Source organism: Muscardinus avellanarius (assembly GCF_963383645.1).
Source record: "Muscardinus avellanarius genome assembly, chromosome: 1".
NCBI lineage: Eukaryota > Metazoa > Chordata > Mammalia > Rodentia > Gliridae > Muscardinus > Muscardinus avellanarius.
Genome location: NC_137786.1, coordinates 36,272,765 through 36,290,725, shown reverse-complemented (window position 1 = coordinate 36,290,725; position 17,961 = coordinate 36,272,765). Strand labels below are relative to the sequence as shown.

Here is a 17,961-nt window from a genome sequence, read left to right as displayed (position 1 = left end):
AATCAAAAGTACCCTGAGATTTCACCTAACTCTAATTAAAATGGCAATCCTTCAAAACACAAAACACAACAAATGGTTGCAAGGGTGTGGAGAAGTAGGAACTCTAATACATTGTTGGTGGGAATGCAAATTAGTGTGACTACATTGTAAAAGGTTTGGAGAATCCTCAGAAAAATGGGAATGGACCTACCATATGATCCAGCAGTACCACTACTAGATAGCTACCCAAAAGAATGAAAACCAAACTACCATACTAATTCATGTATATCTATGTTCATAACCACATAATTCACAATTGCCAAACTATGGAACCAGCCAAGATGTCCATCAACAGATGAATGGATTACAAAACTATGAGATATGTACACAATGGAATTTTATTCAGCCATAAAGGACAAAATTATGTCATTTGCAGGGAAATAAATGGAAGTGGAGAACATTATGCTAAGTGAGATTAGTCAATCACAAAAAGTAAAAAATCAGATGTTTTCCCTAATACCCAAAAACTAGGGAGAAAATAGGTCATAGGAGGAACTCTAGACGAGGAAGGCAAAACCATAGATGAGCAAATAAGGCAACCTAACTGAGGGGATAGGAGGGGGGGAAGAGGAAATTTTTCTAATGTACATGATATACAGTCACAAACATATCAAAGTCAATCACTAAGCCAAACATGAGAAGGAAGGTGGGGGGAGGGAATGGGGTGGGAATTGGGTAAGGGCTAAATGAATGATGTGTGCATACATGCCTCTTCCATCTTGTACTCCATTAAGATGTATGGCTACAATGCACCAATAAAAGAAATAAACAACTACCACTGCTGAGGGCTGTAGTATTATGAGGGTTCAATAGATAAAGCATAGAACGTTCCAAGCACAAGGTTTGTGCTCAGTGTTAAAGCAGCTTTGATCCTGGTCATCATAATGTTGATATCATCCACAAATTTATTTTTCTGTAAAAACATTAGGTTTAATCTATTCCAAATTTAGTTGGTTTTTCCCACAAATTATTCATTAATAACTTTCAACTATCCTGTGTAGTTTTTTAAATTCCCCTTACTGATTGGCTCTCTGATTTGGTACAGAGTATTGATTCTCCAAATTGGCCTACCAAGCCTGCAGACACACACCAAGAAGAGTTTTCCACAACGATTCATCTTCTTTTCACACAAATTTTTCCTACGCACTTCATATCATACCATTCCTCCAACAGCTTCCAGACCAGCAAGATTACTCCAGGATAATGGTGGTATGGCTGGGCAGAAGCAATGAGCTGTCTCAATAGCTCTCAGACCTTACACTGAACAAGAGTAAAGTATGAGTGTATCAGTTAGCTCTTCCTGTATAACAACCTACTATTAGTGGCTTAGAAAAACAGCCACCCATTCAGATCACAGTTTTTCAGCTTGGCAATGTGGGCAAGGCTGGGCTCAGCTAAGCAGTCTTCTCAGCCCAACAAGACTCAAGCATAACATGAAAGTTGGCAGGTTTATGATGCTCTTAACTCAGCCAGCCAGGTACTACTTACTGTGATCTCTCATTCTCCAGCTAGCCAGCTGAGGCTTGCCTTCCTGGTGGTAGCAATAAACTATGCAAGGCTCAGTACTGGCACACAACCACTTTTAACTCATTCTCCTGGTCACAGCAAGTTACAAGGCCAGCACAAAGACAGGAAAAACTTTTTAGATAGAAGGATCCACAACACCCCACAGTAAGTAGACAAGGGTAGAGGTAGAATAGAAACGCTGTAGCTATTTTTGCAGAGTGTTGCATTTTCTCCCAGGCTGGGTTTCTGGTTTTTTTAATTCTGCACCAAATTCCAATGCAAGAAGATATTAAACACTGAAGATATTAAACACTGAACCAAAATAAGCAGGGAAGCAACCAGCCAGCAGGACTGCAAGTCACGGGCGCTAGTCTCTTACATTTGTCCAGCTTTCTTACATTTGTCCAGTTTTCCTCTTACATTTCTTACATTTGTCCAGTTTTCTTCTTCATGATGTCAGTGTTTTTCTGCAGCTCAGGAGTTTTCCAGATTTTCCAGTCCTACCCCAAAAATGAAGTTAAATAGAGCCTAAAAGCTTTGTCTCTATTTAATATTTACTTCTGTGTTATGCAGAGTTTTTCTCATTCTAGTTCTATCATCACGGGTGCTTTTCCCTGGACAGCCAAGAATGGTTCAGGTGCTACTGAACTGTTGTGCTCGTTCTGATAGCGGGGAGAGCAGCAACCAGTCCCCTGTTTTCATCACCTTATGTCCACTCTCATCCCAAGACAGACTGGCCTGCGGCGTTTCTCCTGAATGCATTAATTTCACTCCATCTTTGTCTGCTAGCCTTCCTTCCTATTCCATAGATTCCCTTCTCTGATTAATGATCAATTCCACGAGCCATGCTGCATCCTTGAAGTGAATAAATAGGCAGAACAACTTAAGCAATGAGCTGTCGGGCTAGTTTTCTCTGCTGCACGTGACGTGATGGGGACTCTAAATAAAAGCGATGCTCATCTGGTACGCAATAGCTGTAAATGATTAGGTCATGGAAAACAAACCAAAGTCATCTTCAAGATGACTATATTTTCATTGAACGTGTTTATTTAATGAGCATTTGTCAAGCACCTATTTGCTACCAGGAATTGTACACTGGAAATTATGAATAACAGCCTCAGACACCAGGAACCCAATTCCCAAGAATGGAAACAAACAAAAACATAATAAGAATTATTTTTCTGGGGAATGAAAGGTGTTATAATAGTGCGAAGCAAGGTGTAGGGGATACAGAGAAAGAGCAGTAGTGATCCAAGCCTGGAAGAAGGAAGCATTTTCAAAAAGAGAAAATATGTGAGGCATACGGCTATTACCACCCATTTCTTTCCTTTGGATGACTACGTTAATCCCTCCCACTCTTCATCATAGTCTTGCTTTCCCAACTTTAAAATCATGTTCTATCATCTTTCTTCCCCAGAGATTCCTTTGGAAAGCTTTGGGGACCACCTTAGCATCCTGCCAAGATAGAGACTTCGTAAGCGCACAGATTAAGGATTTTCTGGTTGCTCCCAGCCAATTGGGGGACCAAAGACAGGTAGGACTCCCTGCTCTCAATTCCCTCTTATGTGATGATTATTAATCCTTGCCAGAAAACCTATGACAACCCTGACGATAGTGTCTTACTTAACCTGAATCATCCATGAGTATATCAGAATAGTACAACAGAAATTTGGATGGGAAATCAGATGTCCATGTTTATCAATATTTTAGTTCTTAGCCAAGTTTGTAAAAATATTGTGATGTAAAATTTCAAAATGTTTACTTAATAAGAACATCTTTTATCTATTTTGATGTTGGCTTCATAATTTAAAGCATGCACCATGGCCATCAACATCACTGAATTTGCTGCATGTGGTGGCACACAGCTTTTATCCCAGCAGTTGGGAAGCTGAGGCAAGAGGACCTCAGGTTCAAAGCCAGCCTCAACAACTTAGCAAGACTCTCAGGAACTTAGCAAGAAACTGTTTCAAAATAATCAAATGAATGGGTAGGTAGCTCAAAGATGGAATAGTACTGGGTTCAATCCCCAGAAACACACACACACACACACACACACACACACACACACAGTGATTTTTAAGAAGATATTAACATTATAAACTATTAATCTTCTATCTAAAAAAATGTGAGTACAAGCTAGAGAGCTTTTGTGAAGTACTTTTGCTTATTCTCTAGAAAGCCTAGACTAGAAAGCACGTATAACTCTGGAGAAAGGAGGGGATCATATTAAAAATAAACGTAATCAAGGAAAAAAGAATTCTTCATGACAATAGAGACCAGTGATATAAAAATCTTGCAGTGTGTTCTTTCTTCTATATTGAGTGGGTGACACCACTAGACTATTAAACTTTTAAAACTTCCTCTGTGTTACCATTATTTCTCTTTCTTGTCAGATATTGTTATCATCTGTTGCTCATGGCACTACTTCTAACACCATTTTTCCCATCTTAGTTGTCCTTTCGGTTCTGCTTTAAGTCTAGGAAACACAGTAAATTTCAGATATAAATGTGCAATAAAGGTTCTCATTTGCCAGGCGTGGTGGCGCACGCTTGTAATCCCCACATTTGGGAGCCTGAGACAGGAGGATCGCACAGGTTCCAAGCCAGCCTCAGCTACTTAGTGAGGCTCTCAGCAACTTAGTGAGACCCTGTTTCCAAATAAAGTATAAAATAGGTCTGGGAGTATAGCCTGGAGGTAGGAAGCCTCTGGGATTCACCCCTAGAACCACCAAAAAAAAAAAAAAAAAAAGGTTCTCATTTGAGGTCTTAGAAGTTTGCAAACTTTAAAATACAAATTGAGAAATCCATCAGAGTTCTTCAGATGCCTTGTTTATTTAACTTCAAGTTCTTGACAGTGTTGCACACCATCAGCTCACTTAGGAAATGACTCCAAGTCACTACAGAGATGACGTGTGACTTTCTTGTGACTTTCTCAGTCTCGCTGAGACTAACTGGCTCTTGACCCCCAAGCATGACTCTTTCAGTGTCACTATGCTGGAGCTTCCATTCCAGCATCAAAGCTTGGGCCCACAACATACTACCTATAGAACCCAGGTTTCTCAACATCAAATTGGTGAGAAGCGACCTCATCTCAAAAGATGCACTTATGCATCGTGCTCAGTGAGCAGTTTTGGGTGAAGGGAGAATTTGACATTGAAATTGGGACCTTGAGAAACTCAACAGAAAGTCATGGGACATCTCTGTCAAGCTGAGGGCCCAGTCGGGACGGAAACCAGAAATTTCCACTGCTTTCTCAAAGGGGTCATTTGTTTTCCAGCTGCACCAGTAGATCGATGCAGTAGATGATTGAACTGAAGGGTCAGTTAATCCAGGGCTTGGGGGTGCTGCCAAACAGGACAATTTGAACATCAATCACAGAGAAGAAAAGTTGGGGAAAGAAACAAGAAGTTAGGAAGATGAGTTGGCAGAGAAAAACACTGAGCATTATGGGGACAAATAAGATAAAAGATCTAGTGAGGCTTCTATCTTGGGCTGTGACCAAGGACCATAGGGATGAGAGGCACATGACATACCAGGACTGTTCCAAACGTCTTCTGGCGATGTGGCTGTGGCCTGGTATCTAAGGACTAAGAACAGATGGCTGGGAGAGTGCTGTCATATATTGTTTGGTTGTACAGCCATACTAGGACTACCACAAGAACCTGTAGATTATGTGATTGTCACCAAGGTCCCAGCCTTGGCACTCTTGAAAATTTTAATCAAGTGAGACTTAACGGGATTCAGATACAAATTAGAACAAAAGTCTTGTGGTGAAATGAGCCTCGGACAATAGGTGGGAGGGGAGAGTGGGGGCCGGAAAGAGCAGAACCTTAGAGCAGGAGACAAGAGCTACCAGCACTCGAGAATTTCACCACTCAAGATGTGGAAACATTTCAGCAGCATAGTGATCCTTTAAAAATTGCTATTATACCGCCGGGCGTGGTGGCGCACGCTTGTAATCCCCGCGCTTGGGAGGCAGAGACAGGAGGATCGTGCAGGTTCGAAGCCAGCCGTGCACGCTGGCTTAGGAGACCCTGTTTCCAAATAAAAATGTAAAAATAGGTCTGGGAGTGTAGCCCGGAGATAGAAGGGCTTCCAGGAACCCTAGTACCACAAAAAAAATTGCCATTATAGTTAGTAGTTATCTAGAGCATATTTCTTTTTTTTTCCCCCCCCTGTGGGTCTGGGGATGGAACCAAGGGGCATTCGACCTCTGAGCTATACCTCCTGCCCTATTTTTTTTTTATTCTTTATTTTGAAACAGGGTCTCACTAAGTAGCAGAGGCCCTCACTAAGTAGCTGAGGCTATCTGGGAACTGCTATCCTCTGGTCTCAGCCTCCCGAATGCTGGGATTACAAGAGTGTGCCACCACGCCCAGCATTCTAGAGCATATTTCAAAATAGCCAGAAAGAAGCTGAGCATGATAGTGCATGCCTCTAATTCTAGTACTTGGGGGGCTGAAACAAGAAGATTGCAGGTTCAAGGCCATCCTGGGCAACTCAGAGGTAAAATTTCTTGTTGTTTCCCTTAGGTGTACACTTCATAGAGGCAGTCTGATGTGCTCTGTTTGTTCACCACTGGAGCCCAAAATACAATAAGCACTTAATAAGTATTTGTTGAATAAATGAAAGCTTAAACTCAAAATTCTGTACCTTTTCTGATTTCAGGGAATAACATCTGTTTTAGGATACTGTGCCGAGGACCACTTGGATATTGTTTTAAAAGTTCTTAAAACATTCCAAGATCAGGAAAAGTTTTTTGTGAATCGATGTATGGTAAGAATAATATTCTCTAAAATGTTTTGTCACTACAAGGGCAAACAATACTAGCTGGGTATGGTGGTACATACCTGTAACACCATTACTTGGGAGGCTAAGACAGGAGGATTGCAGGTTCAAGGCCAGCCTCAGGAAATTAGTGAAACCTGTTTCAAAATAAAAAATAAAACAGGGTCAGAAGTGGAATGCCCCTGGGTTCAATCCCCAGTGAATGAGCCAGGGGTGGTGGCACACACTTGTAACCCCAGTATTTGAAAGGCTGGGACAGGAGGATGGCAGGATTGCAGCCAGCTGAAGTAACTTAGTGAGGTCCTCTACAATTTAGGGAGATGTTGTTTCAAAATAAAATAAGACTTGGGGGTGTAACTCAGGGACAGAATACCCCTGGGTTCAATCCCCTGTACCATCCAAAAAAAAAAAACTAATTTCTTCAATGAATGAATATCTTTTTTTTCATATCATTCTTACTGCTATCCCCAGGCACTTATCAGAACTGTGAGCCCAGGCCCTGTAGGATGGTCATCTATGTAGCAGGTGAACTCTGTTTCCTCTGTCACTAACGCTGACCTGGAACTGAGCACCATGCACGCCATTTAGCTTCCTGCCGGCTGCTCTGGCCTCTCGCTGGGCTCCCACTGTACACACTCTGCTCCCCCTGAAGGAGGGAAGGGATGCGTAAAAAATTAACAAAACCTCTCAAAGCCACCTTCCCTAAGGTTCGGGAGTCCCTTAAGGACGGTCCTGGTTATTTGCATTTGTTCAAGCAAGAGGCTATCCATTTTAGACTCATTTTAATCCCCCTAGTTCATTTTCTCAGCCCTAACGGTAAAGTCCATAGGACTAGGAAAAATGTGAGAGTAAAAGAAACTCCTCTGGTCAATTTTATTCTTCTGTCTCCCTTTCCTGGTCTTCAGGGCATTTTTTCGGGGAAAAAGAGCCTGACTAAGATTGACGTAATCGCCATCTATGGCGCCTTGGCTCTCCACGCTCCCAAGCAGCAGCTCCTCACCAGACTCAACCAAGACTTCTTGGCCCAAGTTTTGTTCCTGTATGGCCAGTGCTCTCAGGTAACACCTGTCACAAGGCTGCCACAGTTTTCAGCCTGTGGAGTTCCCAACCCTTGCAGGAGTCCAGCTCTCGGGATTCTTCAGGCCCAGCTCATACAACCTCCGAATAAATAAAGATGGCACCTGGTGCATTTGAGATATGAAAATACATGGAAACAGAAAAATTTGTCATGAAATAGGGTCAGGTAATCTGCTGCTTCCTCAGGCCTCGGGCAGTGTGTGGCCTGCCACTCCTGTGCAGCCTTTCTGGAGCCGTGGTATCCATGGTGATCTCAGCCTCATTTGACCTTAACATAATTACTCCTGTACCACTTTAGAACAGCTGGCTTGTCACTTCCCTGTAACAGGCTCAGAAGGGTGAGCCAGTGCTGGCAGTTTAACCTTTTCTAAATGATGGTATTTATAAAAATACCCAGGAAAGTGAATCACAAACAGGTAAGTGCCACATAAGTATTTTTAAGTGAATAAAATATTCATCAAGCTACTCAGTCCACCTCCTGTTGTTCTATTTCCCTCCTCCACACTCATCCCAGCCACCATGACCCTCCATGGTGCCTCTCAAACACGCCAAGAGTGTTCCAGCCTCAGAGCCAGCCAACGGAATTGGAATTGAGCTGATAGTTTCCCCTCAGCACTTTGTTTTGGTTTTTTGTTTATTTGTTTGGCCGTACTGGGTATTGAAAGCAGAGGCATTCTACCTCCAAGCTATACTCCTAGTTCAATTTTTACTTTTTGTTATTAAAACAGGGTTCTCACTAGGTTGCTGAAGGTATCCTTGAACCTGTGATCCTCCTGACTCAGCCTTCCAAGTACTGGGATTACAAGTGTGCACCACCATGCCCAACCCAAGCACTTTCTTTGTATCTTTAATAAACTTGTTACATGTATTGTCAATTCAAACCATTTTGCTAACAAGCATCAGGTTGGCTCCCTAAGAATCACCAGTGGATGGAATTTAAAATACAGATTCCCAGAGTGGTTTTCCAGGGAGGATGATTAAGTCGATCCTGGAAGAAGTCTGGAAATGTGTGTGCTGGACAGGTTTAGGAGTGATTCTCATCTGCAGGCCAGTGTGGGAGCTCCTGTTGATTACCTGTACTCTGCTGCTCCCCTCAGACTAGCAGCACCTTGATGTTAGGTTCTGTGCCTGATGCGCCTTTACCTCCTCTTCTGGGTCTCCATCTCCACAAACTACATTTGACCCATGTGTGTTCTTAACATTTACTCCTAAGTGTATGCGATAAGAATAAGAATAGACATATGGGAGCTTGTAAAGTCCTAGATATCCACCTATGCTGGTAGAAGAGTGTGGAGCTCTGATCCTTACTCTTTGTGAGTGTGTGTGGTACTGGGGATGAAACCCAGGGGCATTCTATCTCCAACCTACACCCCCATACCTGTTTTTCATTCTTTATTTTTAAACAGGGTCTCACTGAGTTGCAATGTAGCTGAGGCTGTCTGTGAACCACCATCCTCCTATATCATCCTCCCAAATGCTGGGATTACAAGTGTGCGCCACCATGCCTGGCTTGATCCTCACTCTTCAGTGGCGTGAGAACTGTCCGTTAGAGACAGAGATGCCTAATAAGTTTAGCGATGGGGCACTGAATCAGTATTTTTTTTTTTTTACCTCCGAGCTACATGCCCTGCCCTATTTTTTTATTCTTTATTTTGAAACAGGGTCTCACTAAGTTGCGGAGGGCCTCACTATGTAGCTGAGGCTGGCTTCGAACCTGTGTGATCCTCCTGTCTCAGCCTCCCAAGCTCTGGGATCACAAGCATGTGCCACCATGCCCAGCCCTAATCAGTATTTTCAACATGCTCCTCAGGAGCTGATCAGAGAGGTCCCCAAATCCAATAAGCAATGATGAGAATTAAAGGCCTAGTAAAAGATATTTTATGCTACACTAATGTTTAGTTGAGAAAACTTGTGGCAGAAATGGAAGAGGAAAGGAGAGAAAGGTGATTAAAATAAAGATGAATATATACTTTCAGGTTATAATAAAGTCTGCTATCATACAGCATATACAAATAAAATACAGGAATTCTGGGAAAACAACATTTAAAACCTTTATCAGAGCTGGGTGTGGTGGCGCACGCTTGTAATCTCCATGCTTGGGAGGCGGAGACAGGAGGATCACACAGGTTTGTAGTCAGCCACGTGTGCTGGCTTAAGAGACCCTGTTTCCAAATAAAAAAATATAAAATAGGTCTGGGAGTGTAGCCCGGAGGTAGAAGGGCTTTCAGGAACCCCAGTACCACCAAAATAAATAAAAATAAATAAAACCTTTATCAGAGGCACATTAAAAATAAGATGGAAACCTAATTTTTAAAAAATAAAAATAATCTGGGCCTGGTGATGCACACTTGTAATCCCAGTACTTGAGAGGCTGAGACGGGAGGATTGCATGTCTGTGAGCAGCCTCAGCTACTTAGTGTAAGTCCTCCGCAACTTAGACACTGTTTCAAAAAAAAAAAAAATAGGGCTGAGAGTGTAGCTCAGAGGTAGAATATTCCTGGGTTCGATCCCCAGTACTAAATAAATAAATAAATAAATAAATAATAAGCAAAATTGTAGAATGTAAGAAAATATGACACTTTACCATGAAATCTCAGAAGTCAGTTGTAGTTGTTGAGCTGTGAGAGAGCGGAAGGACGCAGGGCCATCTGAAGTCCAGTGGAGAGCTGTTACTCCAGACGTGGGTGGGTGGTACCCAGCACGCCCTGAACCACAGCAGATGCCTGAGGGGTGTGCGTCTCTGTGCTCTGTGTATCTGGACAGAGCTCAGAACAACTGCGCCCTTTTCCTCTCACAGATGAAACTGCATGCTAGCAGATGTGAAGTGGGCACACACTGGTGGTGTTCCCAGTTGTCACTGTCACTGCACTTTTGACACAAGCGCTAAAGCAGATCTGACTGTACTCTTAGTTCCAGAGTCAGCTGCCCTGTGCTTGATCTTAACTGTTCACTGTACTTCCTATACTCCAAAACACTTCCCCCATTTTTCTTACCAAATTCAGTGAGAGCCTCTTTACACAGATCATGAAGCCTGAACCCCAAAGGTCTGCAGCCTTTGTTCCACCTGCCGTGCCTTACCCGTGGCTTAGCTGCCACTACACGAAGCACTCCCTCGCTGCTGCCCTCAGGATGATGGGTGGCTACTGCTAGGCTGGGCCATCTCTGCTGCTCACTGAGTATCTGCTTCTGCTTTTAATTTTTCAGGTGCTGGGCCTGTCGGTGGTGAATAAGGTATGAGACAGATCAATATGCCAATCATAGATGTATGAAATATGCCAAGCATAAATGCCCTCTTGATTTAACTCCAGTGGAAAGGATCTCAATATATAAGTAATTAATCCAATTCTGAAGCCCAGACCCATAAGCCTAATCCAAGGGTCTAACAAGGTTCTATATTCTGGTTCCAGGTAATTTGTAAATTGATCTGTAATCTAGAGCAGTGTTTTTCAAACTGTGGGTTGTGACCCACCTTCATGGTTTAATACCATGAAGTCAAGTTAATGGGTCACAAACAGAAAAAAATAGTAGTAAAATTGCAGAGCATGATGGTGCACACTTGTAATCCTAGTACTTGGGAGGCTAAAACAGGATCTCAAATTCGCAGCCAGCATCAGCAACTTGTGAGGCCCTCTGCAATTTAGTGAGACCCTGTTTCAAAATAAAAATTTTTTAAATAGTGTTGGGAGTATAGCTCAGAGGTAGAATGCCCCTGGGTTCAATCTCCAGTGCCCCAAAAAATAACGTAATGAAATAAAGTAACAGAGAAAGTAGAAGAATACATTACCTATAGAAACTTTTTTAAACTTTCAGTTATATATTAGGTATATTTCTTAAGTAAATCCTGGGTGGAAATATAAACTCTTTCCTACTATGGCTCATGGTCAAAAATGTTTGAAAGCCACTGGACCAGAGAAACTTCAATCTATGGTGGGTAGTGGGGACAGAGACTGGCCTTTCTTTCCCAACTTCCCTGCAACTTAGATCCTAGGCTGGGTAGAAATGACAGAGGGAACAAAGATTCCTGCTGCCATCTGGGCACTTGGACCCTTATAGATGTGGCTGTGTAAGCCCTAGACCTTAGCTTGCACTCTCACCCATTTGACTCTAGGACATAGATCTGCAAATGAGCTTCACCAGAAGCATCACTGAAATTGGCATTGCTGTCCAAGAGGCTGAGGATCCGATGTTCCAGTTTACCTACAAGGAGACGCTGATTGGTTACATGCTGGTGAGCGTGCAGAGAAGGAAGAAGGAACGGCCTAAGCAGTCCAGTTAAAACTGGGTACAACTTGCCAGGCCCACCTAACAGATCCTTATGATCTTTCTAACTCAAGGTGCCCAAGATGCTGATGGGATTGGAGCTGCACCTAGGAATGCCCCCTGAGCCTTTCTAAAAGCATTTCCCTTCCTCATTTGTGTTCCAGGACTTTGTCAGGAATGAGCCCCTGGATTCCTTAGCTAGCCCTGTCCGGTGGAAAGCTTTCATTGCCATCAGATACTTAAGGTAGAGAATCTTTTGTTTATTCTCACTGAAAAAATATTACTGTTCCTCCTCTTCCTGACCAATTGATTCCATCTATCAGTGTAGACTCCAGCACACCTACCCCAAAATGAACATAATTCATCAATGGCCTTTTAAACAGGAGCTTTTTCTTCTTCCAAAGACTTATCAAATTGGCTGAGAAGGTGATCACTTAATGACTGACAGAGACAAAGAGCTACTCAGAGGAATCATATTTATTGTCATATGAGACCAAAATTTCTGTGCAAAAGGAAACTTCTGTCCCAAGATCTTAGCCTGGGGGCAAATTTTAGAACTTATGAAAGCCATAATTACATTCTGGCTAGCAGCAATAAACCTAGAGAATAAAATGATATTTTTAAAGTTTTTTAAATCATAGTAAAATAATGCAAGTTTACTATTAAAATTCAGAAACTATAGAACATTTCTAAAAATAATACAGATCACCCATAACCCTCACTTGTCAACATTTTGACATGCCTTCTTCCAATCTTTATTTCCAGTCATCCCTTTCTATTACATTAATTCAATTCCAACTACATTTGATTTTTCATTCTTTTTCTCTCTTTATCTTGTATATGGCCACATTGTGATCAATTTTTCACAACATTTTTTAAATTTATGTTTATGTGTAATCATAGTAAATATACAACTTAAAATATATTATTTCAGTCATCTTTAAATGTATAGTCCAGTAGTGTTAAGCACATTCACATTATTATACAACCAATCTCCAGAGAGGCAGGAAAGGGACAGGCACAGTCCCCAGAGCCCCAACCCAGCAACCCACCTTCTCTAGCCTTTACCCACCTGTCAGCCTGCCTCCAGTGCCAACACATGAGGTTTGGGGGATCTTTTAAATATAAATCATAACGGTTCTAGTAATTAGGGTTTTCTGCATAAAAAATCATGGCATGGACTTCCGGGAAGATGGCAACTGAGAAAATCAGGGCTTAAGAGCCCCGCTAACAACCAATCTCCATTACCACAAAATCAGCGCCTTTCATAGCCAGAAAACACCACCACCAGAGAAACAAAAAAATCACCAGGCTCCAGAGAGAAAGCAGACTGAGAACAGAGCTCAGAGCCACAGAGGAGATAAACCAGCCTCAGGCACGAGGACATGGCAGCAGCGCCATACTGCCGGCGGCAGCGGCGAGTTCACCGGATGGCTACAGCAAGCCGAGGTGAGCCGCTGCGGAACAGCCAGGCAGGATTTTTCAGCGCAGGGAGCATCTAAAGCTCCCAGTGGCTGAGCTAAGCACGCTGCAGGGACTCAGAGTGGAACTCAAAACCCAGAAGAAATAAGCCAGCCTCACAGCCAAGGGCATAGCAGCGGTGCCATATTGCCACCAGCGGCAGCAGCAGCGAATTCACCCAGTCAAGTACAGCTACATCTGTGAACTCAAGAACAGTGAGTCAAATTGCGGGCCACAGAGGAGAAATCCCAGTACTGTACTCCCTGGGACTTGACCCAGTGGGGGAGTGGCGGTGGCACAGATATCACACCATAGGAGAACGTGCAACCTGGCACCCCCCATAGTTTAAAGTAGCCTCTATCGACTCCCTGAGTCAAAAACTCTGTGATACAACCCAGTAAAGGAGTAGTGGGGTCTGAGATACTACAGACTCGAGATCCAGAACACCTTAAGTGAAGTCATAGTGACCCAAGGGAAGAACCCAGAGAAGGCACAAACTTCCGAAATCATGGGAAAGAGGAATAACACTGGAGCAATGAATGCCCACAACCCCACAACATCAGAACCCGATAAAACAGAAAATCAGAGATTTCTAGAAGATCAAATCAGGAAAATAGCTGTAGAAATAATAGAGGTGCTTCGAAAAGAACTCAGAGAGAGCCAAAAAGAGATAAAGGATGCAATTAATGAAGTAAAGGCCTCAATTCAAAGCACAAACAACCGATTAGACCACATGGAGAACAGAATCTCGCTCTTAGAAGATGATCATTACAAAAATGAACGCATAGTTTCTAATCTAGAAAAAAATATCCAACAGCAGGAATCTGATATTGAAGAAATATGGGCCCATTTTAAGAGAGCTAACCTAAGAATAATTGGAATAGAGGAGGGAAAAGAAAGTGAAACCAAAGGGATCAACAATCTCTTCAAGGAAGTAATAGCAGAAAATTTTCCAAACATAGAGCAAGAGGTCGATACACAGGTCCAGGAAACTTATAGAACTCCCTTTAGACAGGATCGGAGAAGAGGATCCCCACGCCACATAATTGTCAAAATGACCAATGTGGAAGCCAAGCAGAGAATCTTAAAGGCAACAAAAACAAAGGGCCAAATGACATTCAGAGGCAAACCAATTAGAATCACTCCAGACTTCCCAAACCAAGTTATGAGAGCCAGAAGGGCTTGGAGTAACATATTCCAAACTCTGAAAGAAAACAGCTTCCAGCCAAAAATTTCCTACCCAGCAAAACTTTCTATCAAATTAGATGGAGAATTAAGAAGCTTCCATGACAAACAGAAACTGAAGGAATTTATGTCTTCAAAACCAGCGCTAGAGAAAATACTCAAAGAGATTAACTACAAAGAAGAAATAGGTAACACACACCAGAACCAGAGAAACAAGATTTTCCATCCAACAGACAACTAAGATTGGTTATCTGTGGAGATTCATTATTTATGTTAGTCTTTTACCTATCTCTAAATTGTATTGTTTGCCTTTCTTGTTGTTAATTTTAGGATTTCTAGTTGGAATATTAATATACCTTCAGATATAGCATTTGGAAATATTGTATCCAATTCTATTAGTAACTTTTAACTCTGTTTACATTGTCTTTGGATATACAATATTTTTTTATTTTTTAGGGAGTTTGTATACTCTTTTGTTGCCTGTGCCATTGAAATCATATCCAAGTAATCACTGCCAGTTTCAATGTTGTGAGGTTTTATGACCCAGATTTTCTTCTAAAAGTTTATACTCTTAAGATTTATATTTAGGTCTTTTATCTATTTTGAGTTAATATTTGTATATGGGATTAGGTAAGGGTCCAATTTTATTCTTTTCCATGTAAGTATTATTTTTCAACAATATTTAGTTAAAATATTATATTTCCACCACCAAATGTTCGTGGAAACCTTGTCAAAAATAACTTGACAATATAGGGAAGAATTTAGCTCTAGGCTTGTATTTAACTCCAATGGGTATATATCTGCCTTTAGAACAGTACTACACTGTTTCAATTATTGTAGCTTTATATGGTTTGAAATCAGAAAATATATATCTTCTAGCTTTGTTCTTTTTCAAGATCGTTTTGAGTATCTAGAATCCATATTCCATATTAGGATAGATTTTTTTTTCTGAAAAATAAATATATAAATATATGATAGTTTCACCTACAAAAATAGAAAAAAATATTCTCTGGTAAGAAAGAAAGCAAAAAGAAATATTAAAATGTTATCTTTAAGTCATCAAAAGCTTGGTATCAGACAAATGAAACTGTTATGTGAGATTATCATTTTTAATTTTGGATAAATTGCTATAATACTAGATGTCAACCACTAAGCCAAGCATGGGAAGGAGGGATGGGGAGAGAACGGGGTGGGGATCGGGTGGGGGCTGACTGGGTGATGTGTGCATGTATGTCTACAAAAGTTTGTATCCCACTATGATGTATGAATACAGTGCACCAATAAAAAATAAAAATAAAAATAAATCATGGCATGTATGAACAGGGAAATTTTTTCTTCTTCCTTTTTAATCTGAATGCTGTGTGTGTGTGTGTGTGTGTGTGTGTGTGTGTGTGTGTTTTACTATAGACTGAATTCAGCATGTTCTCTGAGCTACACTCTGGCCCTACTTTATTTTTTATTTTGAAACAGGGTCTTATTAAATTGCTGAGGCTAGCCTCCAACCTGCCATCTTCCTTTCTCAGCTTCAAAGTACTAGGGTTATAGGAAGTGCTACAGCACCAAGCTTTTTTTTTTTTTCTTTCTAATTGGCTAATTGCTCTAGCTAGAACTTCCAGTACATTTTTAAATAGAAATCAAAGGTGACGTCTTTATCTTTTATGTGAGAGGGAAAATTTTAGACTTTCACCATTGAGTATGATGTTACCTGTGGGCCTTCAATATATAACATTTATTATGATGAAGTAATAAACATCATTTTAATAATTGCCTAGTTGTTTGTTATATAAATATGCTTCATCTTATCCAATTTCCTATTGTTATATTTAGTTATTGCTTAATTTGAAAAATAATAACTAATACTTTGAACACCTTTCTTAAAAAACGTATGCTCTGAACATTTAAGTATGACAGTTGACATTTTTCCAATAAATATTATTAAGTGGCATCCATGACACATCAGTCATTGAGTTAGTATCTAAAAGACCAATGAAAAATAAAATATGGCTCTTCCCTGAAGGAGCTTTTGCCTACTGGGGAAAATAGATGCAAAAATCACCCACATAATTTTTCCAAAATGTGATAAGAGGCAAGATAAAGGAAAGCACAGGTTGTCATATTAACAAAGATGAGGTATATTTGTAGAAATTTCAAACAAATAAATCTTGAGGATGAATCAAGAAATATTCTAGGCCCTGGAGCGGTATAAGCAAGTAGAAATATAATGCAAGTTATACATGCTTTTTAAAATTACAAAGTAAAAATTTTTTAGAAGCAACAAACTAATGATATATTTTTTCATCAGATCCAGTAGATTCAGTGTAATTTCAGATTGTATTCAATATAAAAATTCTGGAGTACTCTTGATTCTAAATATTCACCCTGGCCTCACATGGTACTTCAGCCTGCCCCAACTCAGGTATTCAACGGCCACCTGTGGCTAGCTGCTACTCTCACTTAGGCAAGGCAGCCGCAGAACTTTAAAACTGATCTCTCATGATAAAAAACAAAATAGTGACTGCCTGGAACCAACATGGAGGGAAAGATGAGCTGCAAAGGGCATGAAGAAATCATGGGAGTGATAAAATTCTATATTAATCATAGTGGTGTTGGCATGGGTATGTCAATGTATTAGAATTTGTCAAATTGAACACCTCACATAAATACAGCTCACTCTACAAATATTTTTCCTCAGTAGGATGATTTTTCAAAAACACAGTCAGCCAGACACTAAAGATGAAAAGAACCTAAGCAGAGCTTTCCCAGTTAGACTGAATCTCACAGCTCTCTGACACAACCTTTTTACACTATCTTGATAGTGTCATCATTTGCAATTTCTTTGCTAACTTGGTATCTGACGAGTGGCATCTTACTGTCTTTTTACATTTATTTAGTAAGAAACGGGGTGTTTTGTATGTTTATGGAACATTTGCATTTTTCCGAGTCATGCCAAGTTTGGTTCTTATCCTTGCCATGTCTATGGTAAATGTCTGAAAGAGGGAATGGCAGGAAGAAGATTCCAGTATCATCTGCTCACTTATTCACCAATGCGGTCTGACTCTGTGTCACCCACTCTCCCTGCTCCTGCCGCCAACTCCTCCCACAAACCGACACTTCAGAAAATATGACATGTCGGTCACCTATTTGGGGTTGATTGACAGGTCTTGGGAACTCTGCCCTGTGACTTCTGTGTGTAATCATTGCATCCATTTCTCCACGTGGTTCTCATTCCAGTAAACTGAAGCCACGGCTCTCACTAAATGACCATGTTAATATTCTTGAAGAGAACATCCGCAAGCTGCTGCCCCTTCCCCCTCTGGAAATACTGGTAAATGAGGGCGAGACGGACAAGGACAAGGAGCACATTAACGTACGTAGCAGTGAGGACTGAGCCAAAGGGTAAGCTGCAGGAGGACTTACCTTTCTCGCCCTAGCTTGAGTCCCACTTTCTCACATTTTATTTTAGTTTCTCCATGAACGATCCATGGACGCTCTGGGAAAGCTTCTGAAGACCATGATATGGGATGAGACCGAGGCAGAAAACTGTCAGGAAATGTTTAACGTGAGTAGGGCCACCGTTCATTCTGAGTCCTGTGTGTCACACCAAACTCCATCTCATCTTCATAGAAGATGTCCACCCTGACCCACT

General features: G+C 41.2%; 1 protein-coding gene across 1 annotated transcript in view; it reads left to right on the top strand.

Annotated features, from left to right (window-relative positions):
• The window catches only part of MROH2B (maestro heat like repeat family member 2B), a gene marked incomplete at both ends in the record, with an annotated part of 82,650 nt that overhangs the window by 44,010 nt on the left and 20,679 nt on the right, over positions 1 to 17,961 (top strand). Inside the window, 8 exons of the mRNA XM_080701756.1 lie at positions 2,963 to 3,079; positions 6,213 to 6,320; positions 7,238 to 7,390; positions 10,614 to 10,640; positions 11,518 to 11,637; positions 11,834 to 11,913; positions 17,547 to 17,682; positions 17,779 to 17,874. Of these exons, the coding sequence (XP_080557882.1) occupies positions 2,963 to 3,079; positions 6,213 to 6,320; positions 7,238 to 7,390; positions 10,614 to 10,640; positions 11,518 to 11,637; positions 11,834 to 11,913; positions 17,547 to 17,682; positions 17,779 to 17,874 (837 nt within the window). The remainder of the gene's footprint in view (positions 1 to 2,962; positions 3,080 to 6,212; positions 6,321 to 7,237; positions 7,391 to 10,613; positions 10,641 to 11,517; positions 11,638 to 11,833; positions 11,914 to 17,546; positions 17,683 to 17,778; positions 17,875 to 17,961) is intronic.